Source organism: Bos indicus x Bos taurus, chromosome 10, assembly GCF_003369695.1.
Source record: "Bos indicus x Bos taurus breed Angus x Brahman F1 hybrid chromosome 10, Bos_hybrid_MaternalHap_v2.0, whole genome shotgun sequence".
Taxonomy (NCBI): Eukaryota; Metazoa; Chordata; class Mammalia; order Artiodactyla; family Bovidae; genus Bos; species Bos indicus x Bos taurus.
Window position 1 is genome coordinate 84,456,897 of NC_040085.1, and position 19,300 is coordinate 84,476,196.

The 19,300-nt window shown below is 39.9% G+C and overlaps 1 protein-coding gene across 28 annotated transcripts in view; it reads left to right on the forward strand.

Moving 5' to 3' along the window:
- NRXN3 (neurexin 3) overlaps positions 1 to 19,300 on the forward strand; it is a 1,811,822-nt gene that overhangs the window by 1,377,126 nt on the left and 415,396 nt on the right. For all 28 annotated transcript variants that reach the window (XM_027552545.1, XM_027552555.1, XM_027552571.1 and 25 more), the window contains one exon: positions 18,067 to 18,248. In XM_027552545.1, coding sequence (XP_027408346.1) covers positions 18,067 to 18,248 — 182 coding nt within the window. The remainder of the gene's footprint in view (positions 1 to 18,066; positions 18,249 to 19,300) is intronic.

The window sequence follows — 19,300 nt, forward strand, 5'->3', positions numbered from 1 at the left end:
TGGTGAGTGTATCAACTAATTTGCTATTTATATGCAGATTACTTTTGGGCAGAAAATACAGACTGAGATTTTTATTACATATTTAATAGTGCATACGGAGAAGGCAATGGCACCCCACTCCAGTACTCTTGCCTGGAAAATCCCATGGATGGAGGAGCCTGGAAGGCTGCAGTCCATGGGGTCACTGAGGGTCGGACATGACCGAGCGACTTCACTTTCACTTTTCTCTTTCATCCATTGGAGAAGGAAATGGCAACCCACTCCAGTGTTCTTGCCTGGAGAATCCCAGGGACGGGGGAGCCTGGTGGGCTGCCGTCTATGGGGTTGCACAGAGTTGGACATGACTGAAGTGATTTAGCAGCAGCAACAGTGCATACAGCCACACGCCAAAGAATTACCTGACTCACAGGTGAACCCAAACAGCATTTGAGCTTTTAGATGTTAAAGAGTTGCATATGTGTGTGTTGGTGTGTGAATACACACACATTTTCTTAATACACACACATACACACACACACACACACACACACATGTATGCGTGTGTGTGTGTGTGTGTGTGTGTGTGTGTATAACCAGAAAGGTGAACATGTGATTTGAAGACCTGGATCCAAGCCCTCTAAATTTTAGAACATGAAAAAATAACAGAAGTGAAAGTGAGCCTAACCAGTCTGCTCACTGCACATGAATTTCCAAGGATACAGTTGTTCTCGAACAATCGCAGTCAGTATATCAAAATAAGCGCTTTATTGAGTAGGGTAAAAGGAGTTGCTAGTGAGACTGTAAATTCTCTCTCTCAGAACAAATGATAACTGAGCCCAGGAGCCCTTTTGTCCTGGGGGGAGGGGCATAAATTCCCTGGAAGTATCTGTCGCGGGGAATTGCTCTGTATTCATCATGTCCGCCTCCTGCATCATTCATGAATGTCATAAGAGTCTAAAGAATTGGTACTTCATAGTGAAGATGATTAAATAGCCATTATACATGTCTTTCCTGCTGCAGCGTGCTTTGAAAGAGATCCCATTGAGATTGTAGCATACCCCTGCCAGGCCCTCTCATTTCTTGCCTCTCAGGGTCTCTGACGTTGGGTTGAAGGTGCTTTGTGCGTTGTCAGCGTTACACCTGGTGAGACTGAACTGTGGACTAGTTCGTCCCTTATAACAGAGATCTTAGGACTGGCAAAGATGCCGTCAAGCTCCAAGTGGATCCTTTTCCAGGGAGCAGAGAAACTCTAGTTTGAGCTTAGCTTCTTCAGTGATTGAACTCTAACGCTTTCACATATTTTCACATCTCTTCACTTGCCTTCACTTCCTTGTGGACAAAGAATTATGAATCAGAAAAAGGGCTCCTTTATACAAGGCTTGTTATTTTATGTATTCAAAAATGAGGTTTCAGATCCCTGTGTACCCTGTGAAGCATATGCATGAAGAGTAAATGCTAATGTAGCATAGTATATGTGACCTTACATCTGTCTTATCTCTGCACTCATTTCTAGTCACATACACATATACACATAGGTCACGTATACACATATAGGTCACATATACACATCTAGTCGCATATACACATCTAGTCACATATACACATCTAGTCGCATATACACATAGGTGACAAATAAGCTTTCTCTCTTTCTCTCAAGCACAAACATATGTTAATCCTGCTCCATAGTGATTCTTACTATTCAAACAGTATCTTATGTGATGGAGTGTAAATTAAAGTTTATCAATAAGCACATTTTTCTTAAGTACCTGCTTTAGAGACATCAGAAAGATGTTAAGAAGTGTCCTGGACTGGAATCAGGAGAGGGGAGGGTTGTTTTTTTTTTTTTTTTGATTGGAGTATAATTACTTTACACTGTTGTATTAATTTCTGCTGCACAACAAAGTGAACGAGCTCTACGTAGACATATCCCCTCCACTGTGTGCCTCTGCATTACCACCCCACCCCACTCATCTAGGGCATCACAGAGCACTAAACTGAGTTCCCTGAGCTCTATAGCAGGTTCCCACTAGCTGTGTATTCTACACATGGTCAGGGTATATACATCAACGCTAACCTCCCAGTGCATCCCACCTCCACTTCCCCCACTGTGTCCACACGTCCATCCCAGGAGAAAGGAGTTCTGCCAGGGACCAGCCCCGGCTGATCCAGGGTATTCGAAGGAGAGATGGCGTAGGCGAAGATCAGGAAACAATTGCTTAATTAAATGTTAATTAAGGATATAAAGAGTAATAAAATGAGGATAGCTCAGTGAGGAAATTCAGTGGAGAAAAGAGGCTGAAATAAGGATAGCTCAGTGAGGAAATTTAGTGCAGAAAAGAGGCTAAATAATTCAGCCAGAAGGTAAGAGAAAGAACGACATGGTGAGACCAAGTTTCGGTGAACAAGGCCCGCACTTTATTTTCCAAAGTAGTTTTTATACCTTAAGTTATGCATAGAGGATAATGGGGGAAGGGGTAGTGTCAGGCATCAAGCCAGGCTTTCTTCCTGCAAACTTATCATATGCAAAAGCTTAGGTGATTTGCATCATCTTCTGGCCTGGAGGCCTGTTAACATTTTAAGACCTTTTCTTCAGAAAACTTATTTTTTTCTAAAGGTGATTGGTCAGGAGCCACCCTCCAAAAGCATTAGATAAAGTTGCATTCCTACAGCACAAAGGTGTGGTGGGCTATAACAAGAAAAAGAATTAACTCAAGGGTCCCAGGTTACAAACATTAAAGCTACTACTTACACCAATTATATTAATCAATACACTGCCAGGGACACAGCAGGTAAGGGATATGGAAACTTAGCAGCAAACATTGGCCCAACAAGTGAAAATCCCTTCACCAATACAATTTCTAATCAATCTTTTAACTACTCAAAAGAATCTGTGTTTAGACAGTTTAGAACATCTCCTGCCTCTCACAGTTGGGAGGCTCTGAACAATCACATGTGGCCGGAAAAACCTATTCAGGTAGGCTAGAGGATTTCCAAAGGAGTTTGTAGGTTAAAACACTGTCACACCCAGGAATTATTAACTGGAGCTGTAAGCTAACTCTTTTTTCAGAGAGAGGTAGTGGGGGACAGCCCCCCGTAAAGTCAGAGGTGTAGGTGAAAGCACAAAGCAGAAAGTAGACAGACTCTGGTTTTGGGGGTAGATTGCTCGAGAATTTCCAGGGAGACTCCTGAGGCTTGATCCCGCCTTTGCGTATGTCAAGCCTCCTTCCTCATGACCTTTGCCACGGGCGGAGCTCGCTCCCCACAGAGTTCTAATTGGGCGCTGCCACTCATCAGTTCAGTTCAGTTCAGTCGCTCAGTCGTGTCCGACTCTTTGCAACCCCATGAACCGCAGCACGCCAGGCCTCCCTGTCCATCACCAACTCCTGGAGTTCACCCAAACCCATGTCCATTGAGTCGGTGATGCCATCCAACCATCTCATCCTCTGTCGTCCCCTTCTCCTCCTGCCCTCAATCTTTCCCAGCATCAGGGTCTTTTAAATGAGTCAGCTCTTTGCATCAGGTGGCCAAAGTATTGGAGTTTCAGCTTCAACATCAGTCCTTCCAATGAACACCCAGAACTGGATCTCCTTTCAGTCCAAGGGACTCTCAAGAGTCTGCTCCAACACCACAGTTCAAAAGCATCAATTCTTCTGTGCTCAGCTTTCTTTATAGTCCAACTCTCACATCCATACATGACCACTGGAAAAGCCATAGCCTTGACTAGAGAGACCTTAGACCAATTCTATAACCTCTTTGGGCCTCAGTGTTTGCATCTGTAAGTCAAGACATCAACTGGTACCTTTCAAATTCCCCTTCCAACTGTTATACCATGTGATTTTATGTGCCCAGCCTGGGACTCGGCCATCATGAAGATGCAAAAAGCACATGACATCACCACTGCCTGCAAGGAACTCATCATCTGATCATGTCCATGCACATCTCTGACCCCTGCTGGGCAACAAACTCTGGCATCACACGGGTGCTAGCTCACTCTTGCCGTCTTTGACTGTGGAATAGGAATCGTTCAGAAAATAGTAGTGTGATCTCTGACTGTGACTTCCACATAGTAAACCCAAAGTGTCTTTGTTGTCTGTGGGCTTCTCCCCAGAGTTTATGACTTTTAAGAAGAAAGTTCACTTTAAAGTAAAACTTTGGACACACATAGGGATGGAATTGAATGGGTTAATTAGGCAAATTGGATCATCAGTGGCTGTGACCAGTCAGAGGGCCCCCTTCAAAGAAAGTGTTTTCCATCTTGCTTAAGAAATCATACCAGTCCTGCCGCTAGGTCCGGAATTGCTTCAATGAAGGTAGACCCTTTGAGCTTTTAATTTGTTCATGGAAAGGAGCCTCTTCACTCCTCGTTATCCAGGCTTCCTCTGGAAGTGGGAGGGCTGATTGAAATGCCAGCCTTGGCACTTTACATTCTGCTGCTCCAGCCATGTGAGTCTGATTCGTTCTTGCTGCTGGTTTAAGAGAGATTAAAAGAAGCAAAGCTGTTCTCTGAGTTTCTTGATCTGTACCGTGGCAGCTAAAGTCAGAGGAAATGGGGACAATGAGGAAGAGAATAAATCCTCGAGAGTGATGTGCATGTGATCTCTGGACAGCAGACCCAGTGTTCACGTGGAGGCTGTAAATACTAGGTCATTGCTTTGGAGAATCTTCCAGTGCCCAATAAAACCTACCACCTATGTGACACAACGTGAGGCAAAGGCTGAGGCTGAAAGATAAGGACAGACAGGATATATGGGTGAATAAAGAACTTTCAATTTCCTTTACTTAGTAGATGGGCAAGTATCACATCATTCACAAAAATACCCACACTGAAAAGAAAAAATCTGAGTGCGCATGAGCAATGCCTGAATCTTTTCACATGATTGACTTAATCAGGAGGCTTGATCTAACAGGGAGAAGCACTGTATTAATTTAAATATGGCAGGGGCTATCTAAGTTTATTGCAAGAGCTAAAGACCAATTATCTTGTATTTTTCCATAAAATTGCATTTTCTAAAAAGAGACTGGTATGTCTGAATATATCCATCATAACAAATCTTCAAGCTTTGATGGAAGTGACTGCTGTTTATTTGCAGAATGTCATATCTGCACTGATGAATCAATGCTAAAGTTATCATATTAGAACTAAGAAGAGGGCCTGGGAAATTAGTTTCTATAGACTTGATGCCTGGCTTTGTGAATAAAAGCATAAGGCCAGAACAGGTGTGGAAGGTGCTTCACTCCAGGGCATGATGACTAAAGGGCAAATTTTTAAAGTAGGAATAATGAAGCCACCTCCCATGAGATCCAGAGCAAAGAATATATGCAAACATTGTTTTTATCATGAGGACCTGGGGAATAGGCACACTTCCAAAGAATGGGGAGATGTTAAAGAGAGACTTAAAGGGAGAAAATGTTTAAAATGTATTTAATTTGGCAGGAGAAATGAGAGCCATTGAATAGGTGCAAAGGGCAATTGTCTTGCTAAAAGTAATGAAGGGAGAAAAACAGAAGTCTAAGTTGAGGCTTTGAAGAGGATAAAGTATACTAAAGGTTAGGAGCTTATATACTTGGAGAAGCAGAGTCAATTATTATATCAAATTATATGGTCCCCCCTGCCCAGTTACACCAACAGATAAATTAAAAGCCTAAGAGCTCAACAGGAAAGGAATGCTAAGTTATATCCCATCACCTCCTGGAATATTATGCAACCATTTAACTGAAAAGCATAGTAATATAGACAGCAGTTCACGTATTATAATAGAAAAAAAGATACAAATTATGTAAGCACTATGATTACAACTGTATGCAAACTATGTTTTCCTATAGATGGAAACCAGAGAGAAAGGCAAATAGTCATATGTTCAAGGTAGTGGTTTAAAGATGGTTTAGTGGCTAAGTCATGAACGACTCTTGTGACCCCATTGACTATAGCCCAACAGGCTCCTCTGTCCATGGGGTTCTCCAGGCAAGAATATTGGAGTGGGCTGCTATTTCCTTCTCCAGGGAATCTTCCCGACCCAGGAATTAAACCAGTGTCTCCTGTATTGCAGGCAGATCTTTACCAACTGAGCTATAAGGGAAGTCCATGTTCAGTGGTATCATGTATCAAATCAATTTGCATAATCTTTCAGGCCTTACAAATGCCAAATAATATGTACTTCGGTTCAGTTCAGTCACTTAGTCATATCTGACTCTTTGTGACCCCATGATTTGCAGCACGCCAGGCCTCCCTGTTCCATCACCAGTTCCAGAAGTTTACCCAAACTCATGTCCATCAAGTCGGTGATGCATCCAGCCATCTCATCCTCTGTCGTCCCCTTTTCCTCCTGCCCCCAATCCCTCCCAGCATCAGGGTCTTTTCCAAGAAGTCAGCTCTTCGCATCAGGTGGCCAAATTATTGGAGTTTCAGCTTTAGCATTATTTCTTCCAATGAACACCCAGGACTGATCTCCTTTAGGATGGACTGGTTGGATCTCCTTGCAGTCCAAGGGACTCTCAAGAGTCTTCTCCAATATCACAAGTTCAAAAGCATCAATTCTTCTGCACTCAGCTTTCTTTATAGTCCAACTCTCACATCTATACATGACCACTGGAAAAATCATAGCCTTGACTAGATGGACCTTTGTTGGCAAAGTAATGTCTCTGCTTTTCAATATGCTAACTAGGTTGGTCATAACTTTCCTTCCAGGGAGTAAGCGTTTTTTAATTTCATGGCTGCAATCACCATCTGCAGTGATTTTGGAGCTCCCCAAAATAAAGTCTGACTCTGTTTCCCTATATGTACTTAGGAGATTGTTAAACAGTGTCTGGGTGCATTTTATGATGACACAATAGGACAGTCTCACTTGGGGCCTAAAATTAAGGCACTGATCCTTTATAGGAGTGGAGTTCCAACAGAACCATTAAACCAATACTAAAGACTTAGTCACCACCAAATTAAGCTTACCACTTTAATGTGCTAAAATTGTGCTTCCTTTTATTATTTTTTTCCTATAATTTCATTTGCCAAAATTTGAAAACTCTGAATCAGCCCCCACGCCTTCCTTTCTTCCCCCAGTGCCACGTGGCTCACCACGTCCTTTGTTCTTAGTGTCTTCAGCGTGCCCTCTTGCTTCTCCCCCACGCTGCGTCTCTGGGTCCTGCACGTGGCGCCTCTGCATCCTGCACGTGGCGGTGCCTCCTAGATCCTCGTGCACATGCTTTTGTCTCTTTCCATCTTCCACGCGGCAGCCAGTTATTTTCCTCAGTCACACATTAGAGCATGCTTCCCCACTGACCAAAACAATCACTTCAGACTTTCTAAACACTACAATTCTTAGAGATTAAAGAAAATTAAAGATCTAAAACCTTTCTTAAAAAAATATTCTGTGTTAGAGTGACTTTAACATATTCACTAAGTAAAAGTGTTTCAGAAAATGAAAACCAAATGTTCGGTGGAAAGTACTTTATTGTAGGTATAATTCTTGAAGTATTTCTGTTACTAAAAAAGAGAAAACCGGATAAGGTAAACACCTTAGTCAACAAGCCAGTATGTTAGTAGACAGGCTAAAGTATTTACCTTGGGTGTATCTGTTTTTTGTTTTATTTCGGATTCCACGCATTAGTGAGATCATCAAGTTGTACACCCGAAATTAATATAATATTGTATGTCAACTGTATCTCAATAAAACTGGAAAAAATACTATCAAATAAAAATAAAATGAGAATATGTCGAAGAAGAAAAAGTCTTGAACTGAGTCTTGGGCTGCAGAACTATTTCTCTCATTTTAAATGGGGGAAAGGTCATTCTACTTGGAGGCCACAAGTAAAACTGTGGAAGAGCACAGTGTAGTTTGGAAACAGAAAGAGGATCTTCTCTTTAGCAGGGGATATGGGCTAAAGAGCTGAGGACAGCAAAGATAGGTCTGGAAAACAGGCTAATGAGAGCAGAGGGAACCGCTCTTCAAGCCCTTTGCCCATATTTTAACTGGGCTATTTGTTGTTGAGTTGTAGGAATGCTTTATATATTTTGGATATTAATCCCATATCAGATATATGTTTTGCAAATATTTACTCCCATTTTGTGGACTACCTTTTCAATTTGTTGACAGTGTCCTTTAACATTTAAAATTTTGAAGTCTAACTTACCTATTTTTTTTTTTTCTTTTGGTGTTCTACCCAAAAACTCCTTTCTAAATTCAAGGTTGTGGGGTTTTCCCTTAGTGTTTTATTATAGGAATTTTAGAGTTTTAGCTCTTACTGTTAGGTCTTTGATTCGATTTGAATTAAATTTGTATATGGTATAAAGTAAACACCCACTTCTTTTTTTGCATTTGGATATTTAGTTTTCCCAGCATCATTTAATAAAAGATTGTCATTTCTCTTTGAGTGATCTTTGCACCCTTGTCAAAAATAATTTAATCATCTTTGCAAGGGTGGCAAGCTATTGATATTTATATATTTATTTGTGTTGGATAAACTTATCAATTGATCTCATAATTTTTAAGTTTTTAGAAGTATTATTTTTGTTGTTCAGTCAGTCATGTCTGACTCTTTGTGACCCCATGGATTGCAGCACACCAGGCTTCCCTGTCTTTCACCATCTCCCAGAGTTTGCTCAGACTCATGCCCATTGAGTTGGTGATGCCATCCAATCATCTCATCCTCTGTCATCCCCTTCTCCTCCTGCTTTCAATCTTTCCCAGCATCAGGGTCTTCTCCACTGAGTCAGCTCTTTGCATTAAGTGGCCAAAGTATTGGAGTTTCAGCTTCAGCATCAGCCCTTCCAATGAATATTCAGGGTTGATTTCCTTTAGAATTGACTGGTTCAATATTTCTAAGCATTATTTGGAATATATTAAATCATATCTTTTAAAAATTATTGCATTATTTCCTGGTATTTTACAACTTTATTTAGTGAGAACTTATACATTTTTGTTGTGATAATAAACATCACTATCTTCCTGATTTTAATGGAGAAAACTGTGTAATTTTACTATTTAGTATGATGTTACAGTCTGTTTTTCATTAGTTTCAGTTTGGTCACTCAGTCGTGTCTATCTCTTTGCAACCCCATGGACTGCAAAACACGAGGCTTCCCTGTTCATCACAAACTCCCAGAGCCTACTCAAACTCATGTTCATCACGTCAGTGATGCCATCCAACCAGCTCATCCTCTGTCGTCCCCTTCTCCTCCTGCCTTCAGTCTTTCTCAGTATCAGGGTTATTTCCAATGAGGCAGTTCTTCGCATCAGGTGGCCAAAGTATTGGAGTTTCAGCCATCATCTCTATAATATTTAGAACACCTTTTGCAATCCCTATTTTAATTAGACTTTTTGAAGAAATGACTCATGAAGTTTTTCAGGCCTTTTTGAAAATCAGGGATAAGATTATAATTCTACTTTAATAGGATGATGTAATGAATTTTGTTGATAGATATCTTTTTGTTAAAGTACATTATTTCTCATATTCTTTGAATGGTATATTATTCTCAATTCACCATTGAAGTTTATTCAGAAAAAATTTTAATCAATATTCATAAGTGAAATTAGTCTAAAATGTTTTGTTCTGTTTTTATGCTGTATATTTAGCAGATGTCAATATTAAGATTTTGTTGTTTGTGAATTGATTGAGGGAGATATTTAACTTTGCTTGTGATCTGGTATCATTTCAGTAATTTGGGGATTAGCTTTTCTTTGAAAGTTAGATAAAACTTACCTATAAAACCATCCAGACCTGCACCTTTTAAATACTAGGACTGGAATCACGTTTCCAAAGGTTTCTGTGGTCATTTAGTGTATTGAGTGTTTCTAATTTTTCTTAGAACTCTTTGGAAAATTATTTTTCCTAGAAATGATTAATTTCCTGTGGTTTTCAAATCTTTCTCTAAAGTTGTTCAAAATGGTCTTTTATATTTTTAACATTTTCTAGAGCTATGATTATATTCCCTTTATAATTTATGCTATTCTATTTTTTTTTCTTTGAGTTTTTCTTATTTATGGTGTTTCAGGGGCTTATACACTTTCTCTGACATTTTAAAGTGCAAGCTTTGGGCTTTTTAACTGTTATTTTCAAAATACATTGGGCAAATTTCAACTTTTATTAATCATCACATCTGAGCTATTAGTTTTATTTGGTTTTGTAATAGTGCCTTAAGTTAAAAGTTCAGTTAATTTCTGTTCATTTCCTTTATTATTATCTAAGACATTTTCTTCTGAGTAAAGCTTTATTTGTAGCTTATAGGACTTGATATAAAGCAGTCTCTTTTATTAATATTCTAATATTCTATTCATTGGAGTTTTTGAGTTATACAACCTAATTATGGAAATCATTAAGGATTTCTTTGTCAACAAGAATATGATCAGTTTTACAAGTGTTCCAACTTAAAATGTATGTGAGTTACTGAATGGGCTCCTTCGATAGATGATATTTAGATTCCTTGGTAATGTATCAGCTTCTCATCTTGACCGTTCTTTGCCAATTCATTTATAAGTCTTTTATTGTGCCCCTACATGTTCCTGGTACTGAGATAGTTACCAAAAGTTCTTTACTATCCAGGACTTTTCTAGTTGTAAAAGAAGCAAAATTTGAACTGTGGTTTGTGGTTCAGTTGCTAAGTACTATCTGACTCTTTTCAGACCCCAAAGGCTGTAACCTGCCAGGCTCCTCTGTCCACGGGATTTCCCAGGCAAGAATACTGGAGTGGGTTGCCATTTCCTTCTCCACGGGATATTCCCAACCTAGGGATTGAACCCGGGTCTTCTACATTACAGGAGGTCTACTGCATTTCAGGCAGATTCTTTACCAACTGAGCCACCAAGTTTGAACTCGCTTAGACTCAAGAAGCTAGCAGCTGAGAGTTTCATATAAGAAATACCAAGGCACAGCTTCACAATATGGACCATCAAAATCAAGTGCTCAAACAATAAGACTTTCTTTGTCTAATTCCCAACTCAACAATTGCCTTCACTTTTTGAGCCAGTGTTTCTTTTCTCACAACCTCTTTCCCATTGTAGGAAATGGGGCCATGGCAGCTGTGTGCTTCTTATGGCATAACTTTATCATCAAGGAGGGACTGAAGGGTGCTCCTCTGGATCCAGGTTCCAAAAAAAAAAAATGCAATGATATTCTCTGATTGGTCTAATTCGTGTTAATTTACCATACCTTAGCTAATCAGCTGTATCTAAAAGGCAGAACCTGTTAAGGGCTTGACACTTACCATTCAAATCATATGATTGGTATGGGAGAAAATAGTTATGTCCACATGGAAGGGCTTAATTTTTAAGATAAATGAGGAAGATGTGCTAGGCATAAAGAAAAATGAAAGTTTCCTACAGGTACAATAATGTTGGTGAATCCCTTTACTTTTAGATGGTTACCATATGTGGGCAGGGATGGTATCATCACTTTCTTAATCATTGGGCACCTAGGCACAATCTTAAGTGATCATGATAGATACATGATCTTAAGTGATCATGATAGATATAGAGAAGGGATTTTAATAACTGAAATTTCTTTCTTTTGCCTAACTCTGACATCAGTTCTGTGATTAAGAGATATATCTCATGGATACTTCAGTCATTACTTTTAAAAACATTAGCCAACTTTTTTGAGAAAACAATATTTTATGAATTAGAACTATAAATACTCCGAAGTCATCTGTTTATAGTCCCTGACCCCTTGAAAGTACGAAGTACCTAATCAAGAATTTAAATCAAAGCACTGGAAACAAACAATTACTCTTCATCTGTATTTCTTTCTCACAGAATATTCAGTACTTAGAATCCCTTGGCTGTTCTTATTAGAGAACATTCAAAGCTGTGGAACAAAAGAAGGAAAAGGAGGCAGATAAATGCACTCCGAACTCCCCTTTTATTCTAACTACATCCCATGAGATGTCATCAGAAGGAATGAGTTTCCAAAAAACTGCTATGGAAAAGGCTGATGAGTTATTATAAAATGATCATTTTTATTTTTCTTTTCATTCATTTATATTTTGCCTAAGGACAAATGTATATAAAATCTTTGTACTTAGTTAATGCTCTATAAAATAGAATGATAGCATTGCTGTTCTTAGATATGTTACTTTGCTTTTCTAGGGTGTACTCTTGTTAAATCTAAGAAGTATTTCTATATATATACATATATAAGTATATATATGAAATATATGTACTAAAAACAGTTTTCAGTGTAATTTAGGAATTGAAGGGTAACGTAAATCAGAATGACTAAAAGTGGGCGTGATTTCCCTATCAGAGCCTGCCAAAAATTCACCAAAGAAAAATCATTCAAATGTCTTCACAGTTAGATTTCTTTTATAAATTGGAAGCTATTCCATCGTAGGGGATGTTGTGAACCCTAATTGATGAGTATTTATAAAATATTTCTACACTGAGATGAAGTGACAAAAAGCTGAGATGGATTCATGGGCAGATGCCTGAATGACAGTGTGAAGATAGGAAAGTATAGGTGAGCCAAGTTTTATTGATTAACTCAGCATCATTTATTTCCTGAGCATTCAGTGTTGATAGAGAGAAAAATTAAACAACCCTGTCCTTCAGGAGCTCATGGTACAGAGGATTCTGGGTTTTCTTTTTGTTTAGCAATAAAACAATATTTATTTTCTTAAACCTAAATGCTGTGCAATTTCCTAGTACTTATTTTGTTTTGCTATATGAGATACTAGCTTGGTTATAAAGTTAAATTAAGTTGGCTGTAGTTAATTTCTGAAATAAGGCTCATTATAGAGTCTACCCTTCATAATTTAGAGTTTTATGAGGATGGTGTGTAATTCATCAGGAGTAGGTTATTGTCTGACCTTTTTATATACTTGATAGAGAACAACTTCATATTACCATTGTTATGTAACTCAGATAAAATGATCAGAACAGTCAGCCCTCTACTGTCATTTCCATCGTGTGGGAATTGAATTTCTGTCTTGCTTGCTGTTTATTTTTTGCTACATGTTAGCAAACATTGTCTTTCTTCTCTCTCTCATTATCTCTATCCCCATGCAGTTACATAGGTAAATTTAAGGGAGATATATTCGTTAAGTTAGATAGATCTGGATTAAATTCCTGATTTCTTTAGATTTTGGGCAAGATTTTTTTTAACCTCATTCTTTATATAGCATTTCTCATCTTTAAAACTGGATTAATGACCCTTATGAGCTGAGTTATGTCCCCTCAAAAGTTATATATTTAAGTCGTAACCCCCCCAGTCATAACCCCTCAGAATTTAACTGTAATTGGAGACAGAGTCTCTAAAGAGGTAATTCAGTTAAACTGAGGTCATTCGGGTGGGCGGGTATCCTTAGAAAGAAGAAAGCAGGACACTGAGTAAAGAGCGCAGACCACAGGATGGCACAGTGAGGGGCAAGGCCACAGCCACTGTCAGGGCGGCCCTGACAAACTAACACAGCAGCGGTTCCTAAAGGGACAATCACAGGAATCTGAACTGTTGTACTGCAGACTATAATGTGTGAGAAATGACTCATCCCTACAGTGAGTATAATTATTAATATTAGGATTAACATGAGCATCATAAATAGCATCATAAAGCACTACCAAAGGTTTGTGAAAGAAAGAATTGCCCCCAAGAAAGAACAATGAACTTACGGGAATACTTTTAAGCAAAAGGAAATTTAAGTGCATCCCTGGAAGCTTTAGTTTTAGATCAATTTCAACGTATAGAGCAGACTATCAGATCAGATCAGATCAGATCAGTCACTCAGTCGTGTCCGACTCTTTGCGACCCATGAATCGCAGCATGCCAGGCTTCCCTGTCCATCACCAACTCCCGGAGTTCACTGAGACTCATGTCCACCGAGTCAGTGATGCCATCCAGCCGTCTCATCCTCTGTCGTCCCCTTCTCCTCCTGCCCCCAATCCCTCCCAGCATCAGAGTCTTTTCCAATGAGTCAACTCTTCGCATGAGGTGGCCAAAGTACTGGAGTTTCAGCTTTAGCATCATTCCTTCCAAAGAAATCCCAGGGCTGATCTCCTTCAGAATGGACTGGTTGGATCTCCTTGCAGTCCAAGGGACTCTCAAGAGTCTTCTCCAACACCACAGTTCAAAAGCATCAATTCTTCGGCGCTCAGCCTTCTTCACAGTCCAACTCTCACATCCATACATGACCACAGGAAAAATCACAGCCTTGACTAGACGAACCTTTGTTGGCAAAGTAATGTCTCTGCTTTTGAATATGCTATCTAGGTAGGTCATAACTTTCCTTCCGAGGAGTAAGCGTCTTTTAATTTCATGGCTGCAGTCACCATCTGCAGTGATTTTGGAGCCCAGAAAAATAAAGTCTGACACTGTTTCCACTGTTTCCCCATCTATTTCCCATGAGAGCAGAGTATACTTTATCTCTAATTGAGGGATATGCTCTGAAATGTTGCCCCTGTGTTCTCCATGCCCGTTGGTTTTACTCATTTTTTAAGAAAGAGAAATAAACAGCCCCATATGGAGAGGGCCTTTGTGTGGCCGAGCAAAATGGGGCTTGGATCTCCCTGATGGTATACTTGACTCAGGCGGTATTGTCAGTTTCTCAGTTAGCTGAGCAGTAAATCTGATCATTTCTTTGCCAAAGATGAAGTATGTTCTTTAAAACAGATGCAATTTCTCTCTTAATGTTCAGTTCCTTCAGGTTTGTTTTATTTAAGGTGACTTCATCGCCGATTTAGGTGTTTATTTCAAAAATTTCAGAGTACACAAAATAGATATAATAAACCATCTATGAAATAAATACATTGCAGGGCTATTTCTAAAATCTATATCCCTTACCTTGTATTCCCTTGTGGCCCCTTCTGTAATGCCGAGATTTTGTTTTTCATACTTTTTTCCTCTGTTATTTACCCTCCCCTTCTCCTCCTGGAGCTCTTGGCCTCCAGGAATTTCTTTACAGACGTTACGTCCCCTGGGTGAGCAAGATGGCCTGTGGAGGGGAGACGAGGGCAGAATCAGAGCTTCAGCTTCAACATCAGTATTCCCAATGAATATTCAGGGTTGATTTCCTTTAGGATTGACTGGTTTGATCTCCTTGCAGTCCAAGGGACTCTCAAGAATCTTCTCCAACACCACAGTTCAAAAGCATCAATTCTTCGGTGCTCGATGTTCTTTATGGTCCAGCTCTCACATCCATACATGACTACTGGAAAAAACCATAGCTTTGACTACATGGATCTTTGTTGGCAAAGTAATGTCTCTGCTTTTTAATATGCTGTCTAGGTTGGTCATAGCTTTCCTTCCAAGGAGCAAGGATCTTTTAATTTCATGGCTGCAGTCACCATCTGCAGTGATTTGGGAGCCCAAGAGAAGAAAGTCTGTCACCGTTTCCATTGTTTCTCCATCTATTTGCCATGAAGTGATGGGACTGGATGCCATGATCTTAGTGTTTTGAATGTTGAGTTTTAAGCCAGCTTTTTCAATCTCCTCTTTGACTTTCATCAAGAGGCTCTTTAGTTCCTATTTGCTTTCTCCCATAAGGGTGATGTTATCTGCATATCTGAGGTTATTGGTATTTATGGACTGTATGGATATTTATGGACAGTTCATAGGGTCACACAGAGCCGGACACAACTGAGCACGCACGCATGCGCCCAAGGACTTTGTACCTTTCATGCCCTTTTCACCTGTAAAGTTAGAATTATCCAACATAGTGACACCCTAAATTCAGAACATCAGAAGCAATAAAAATAACTGAAATAATACATTATATCTACTTATCCTAATATTGTCATTGTATAATGTCATTCTTTATTTTAAAAAGTGTAGTCATGGTGACCTTCTAGCCACTATATATAAGAAGTTGTGTTTTTATCTTTTAAAATACTCTTCCTCTTTGTATTCTATATATTGAGAATTACTGAATAGGACAGTGGTTGAAAATATAAGCAGTGTAGAAAGTTTCTAAAGTTATATATATAGTCAGAAAGCCAGACTAACTTTTGAAAAAATGTTAGATTTGTGTACTATGGCTTTTTTTCTTTTTTATTCTGCTTCATTCTAATGAGAAGATGTGGAAAAAATGAAGTACAGTCAACTTTATATCCTTGGTATAGTTTTTTATAGAATGATATTAAGCTGTGATTGGTATTTGGTAAAGCTAGGATTTGGGAGGCGGTAGAGTCCAAGTGTAGACTTAAAGAGGGTGTCAATTATTTAAGTCTGATCTTTGGGTCTATACTTCCAAACAATGTTAATCAATGAACTATTTCATAGGACTATTTTTGTGAAGATCCAGCTAATGAATTTGAAAAATCTTTTGCAGATTGTAATGTACCATGTATATGTTGCTGCTGTTATCAGTTTTTTACTTCTTCTTTTTGTAGTGACAAACTTATTTCCTGATAGACTATGCATTTATTCCTGTAGCAGAATCCACTATATATTTAGGACTGAATAGGGTAAGATTTTATAAATGGTCACAAAAATGTCACAGGCTAATTTGCATTTTTGGTGATTCTATACAATAATTCCTGAGTAACCTTCAGTTTTCCAAATAAAGAACAAAGGGAACAGTGGTGATATTTGTAATCATCTACAGAAAGGAAACTATTTAAGTGTTTCACAGATGGAGAGATATTAAGGGTAAATCATTACATCCATGTTTCTAATTTTAAGAGGCTTTGAGGGCGTTTGTGGATAATAAGGAGCAAACATTGTTGTGCGTGTAGAATTAAACATAAACTTTCCATACCACAATCCTCAAATCTCCAGATGAATGTGGAGGGATTTTTCAGACTCCCATCCCCTAAGAATTGAGAAATTCATAAAAGGAAAATAATGTTATGCTACATGTAATACCCAAACTGAGCATACTGGAACAACTAGAATAGTGACCTTTCAAAGAGGACAAATTAAATTCTATATGCCTCAGAATACAATGTGGCTTAAAGCTTTAGAAAGGGATAAGATATGACATATACTCCTAACTCTAGCCTCATAGCAGCTTACTCTGTTATTTCTGAACAGGCTGCATAACTCATTTCTTCTTCAAACAACATAATTCAACCCAATATTCTGTGTAAACTAAATGTAGACCCATGCTGGGGATTTTTAGAAAATTCGAGAGATATAGGAATGCTTGTCTCATGTTGCTTTAAAACAGTTTCAAGGATTGGACTATGATCAATGGGAAACTCACAAGAAAATCTGGTGCCGAATGTCCTCTGAACTTTGAGATGAATGACATATGGAATTACTCACTATGGGTAACATACATATAGCCGTGAAAACTACAATGATATAGCTGTTTTGGCTACCAAATCTGCATACTTTTTCCCAAATGCAGATTTTAAAACTTGTTTTTAAAACTAGACCTTTGAAATGTATGAGATGTAAGTATTTTCCCTGTTTTTCTTCCTCTTTTTTCCTATTTTTAAATTAATATAGTCTTACTGACCCTTGGGTTTATAAATTATAAAGCTAAAACACAAGTAAACATTAAAAACACCACTGAATCCACTAGTCATAGTGAATGCTGCTTGTCATGATCAAAATTCATTCAACTGATTTTTTTTTTTTTCCGTGTCTCCTGTATCTTCTTTTCGAAATTTAGTTTGGAAAGGAGTCAGAAACATCTGGTTTACTGGTATTCTGTCACAGCAGGGGGAAAAATATAGAGTTAATTTTTTAAAGGCCTCTGCAATTAATATTTATCACCTTTTTATATGGCAACATAAGAGTAAAATAGACAAATGCGTTGTCACGTAACTCGGTTTTCTCAGGCTTTCTTTTCTGAGAGGGTGGCTGAAGGTTCCTTTCTTGTGCTGTCCTGGCTGAAATGGAAGATGAAATAGCTCTCCCAAGGTAGGAGAGCTCTCAGACATGGCGTGCTATCCAACCTCTGCCCTTGTTCAGCAGGACCTGGAGACGCGAGGACCATCTCTCGCCAGCATCTGCTTTGTGATAACTCATTTCGCCTGCCTCTTTAATTTGGGGTGACAGCATCTTCTGAGCCCCTGCATTGCATCCCTCTTGGTCTCTGCATCTGGGCACGTGAAGGCCGTCTTTGCTCCACGGCTCCCTGTGCAGAGTCTCGGCAGGGTAACCGCAGCTGGCGAGGAGCCCTGCAGGGTCCTCATGCTCCTTCTCTCCTTGCTTTCGCAGCTGGCGCCACGTACATCTTCGGGAAGAGTGGAGGCCTCATCCTGTACACCTGGCCGGCCAACGACAGGCCCAGCACACGCTCCGACCGCCTGGCCGTGGGCTTCAGCACAACCGTGAAGGACGGCATCCTGGTGCGCATCGACAGCGCCCCGGGCCTCGGCGACTTCCTCCAGCTTCACATCGTGAGTACCGGGCTGGGGCCCGGATTCTCTTGTCTTCCTGCTGGTCTGAGTGAGTGAGCCAGATAACTGCCGTGGAACATTCTAGGCTGACGCGACACCGGAGCACGCGTTTATATCCTTTCCTCTGTGCTGGAGCCACACCTAAGGGGTGCTGTGTGTTAAGCCTCATTTTCCCCCCTTGGATGTGAACGTGATGCCCAGAGGGTGCCTCGGGAATAGAAAATATAAAACGCGTCCTGTCCAGACTCCCTCCCCTACTGGGTGGCTTGGCCGTGAGACATTTAGCAGACCACTTAGGTGCAAATTGGAGAAGGAAATGGCAACCCACTGCAGTCCTCTTGCCTGGTAAATTCAATGGATGGAGAAGCCTGGTGGGCCACAGTCCATGGGGTCGCAAAGAGTCGGACATGACTGAGTGACTTCACTAACCCTAACCCTAACCCCTATTCCACTTAGGTGGAATAAGAGACTGACCAGGTACAGTTCATCAGCCTGGTGCAAGTGGCAAGGCCATCTTGAGTGTCAGTGATCTCCTCCGTTTGGCAGTCAGCCAAGGTTGTCTCCAAAGAAGGGGTCCCCAACCTCCGCGCCAGGGACTGGTACCTCCTGCAGATAAGCAGCAGTATTAGGTCAGAAATAAAGTGCACAACGAATGTAGTGCCTTTGAATCACCCTGAAACCACCCCCACCCCACTCCATGGAGAAATTGTCTTCCACAAAACTGGTCCCTGGTGCCAAAAAGGTTGGGGACTGCTCTGTGAAGGGCCAAATAGAATATTTGGGGCTTTTTGGGTCATGCAGTCTCTGACATAGCTACTCAACTCTGCCATTGTTAATGTGAAAGCAGCCACGGCCAATCCATCATTAAAGAAATGTGCGTGATTATATTGCCATAAAAGTATATTTATAAAAACAGACTGCAGGCTGTGCTTGGGCAACCTCTGCCCAAGCCCACAGGCTTTCTTGTCGAGATGTGAAGAACAGATGGTAAAAACTGAGGCCACAGTGGATGGGGCAAACAGAAGCAATGCAATGGCCAGGAGTTGGTGTAT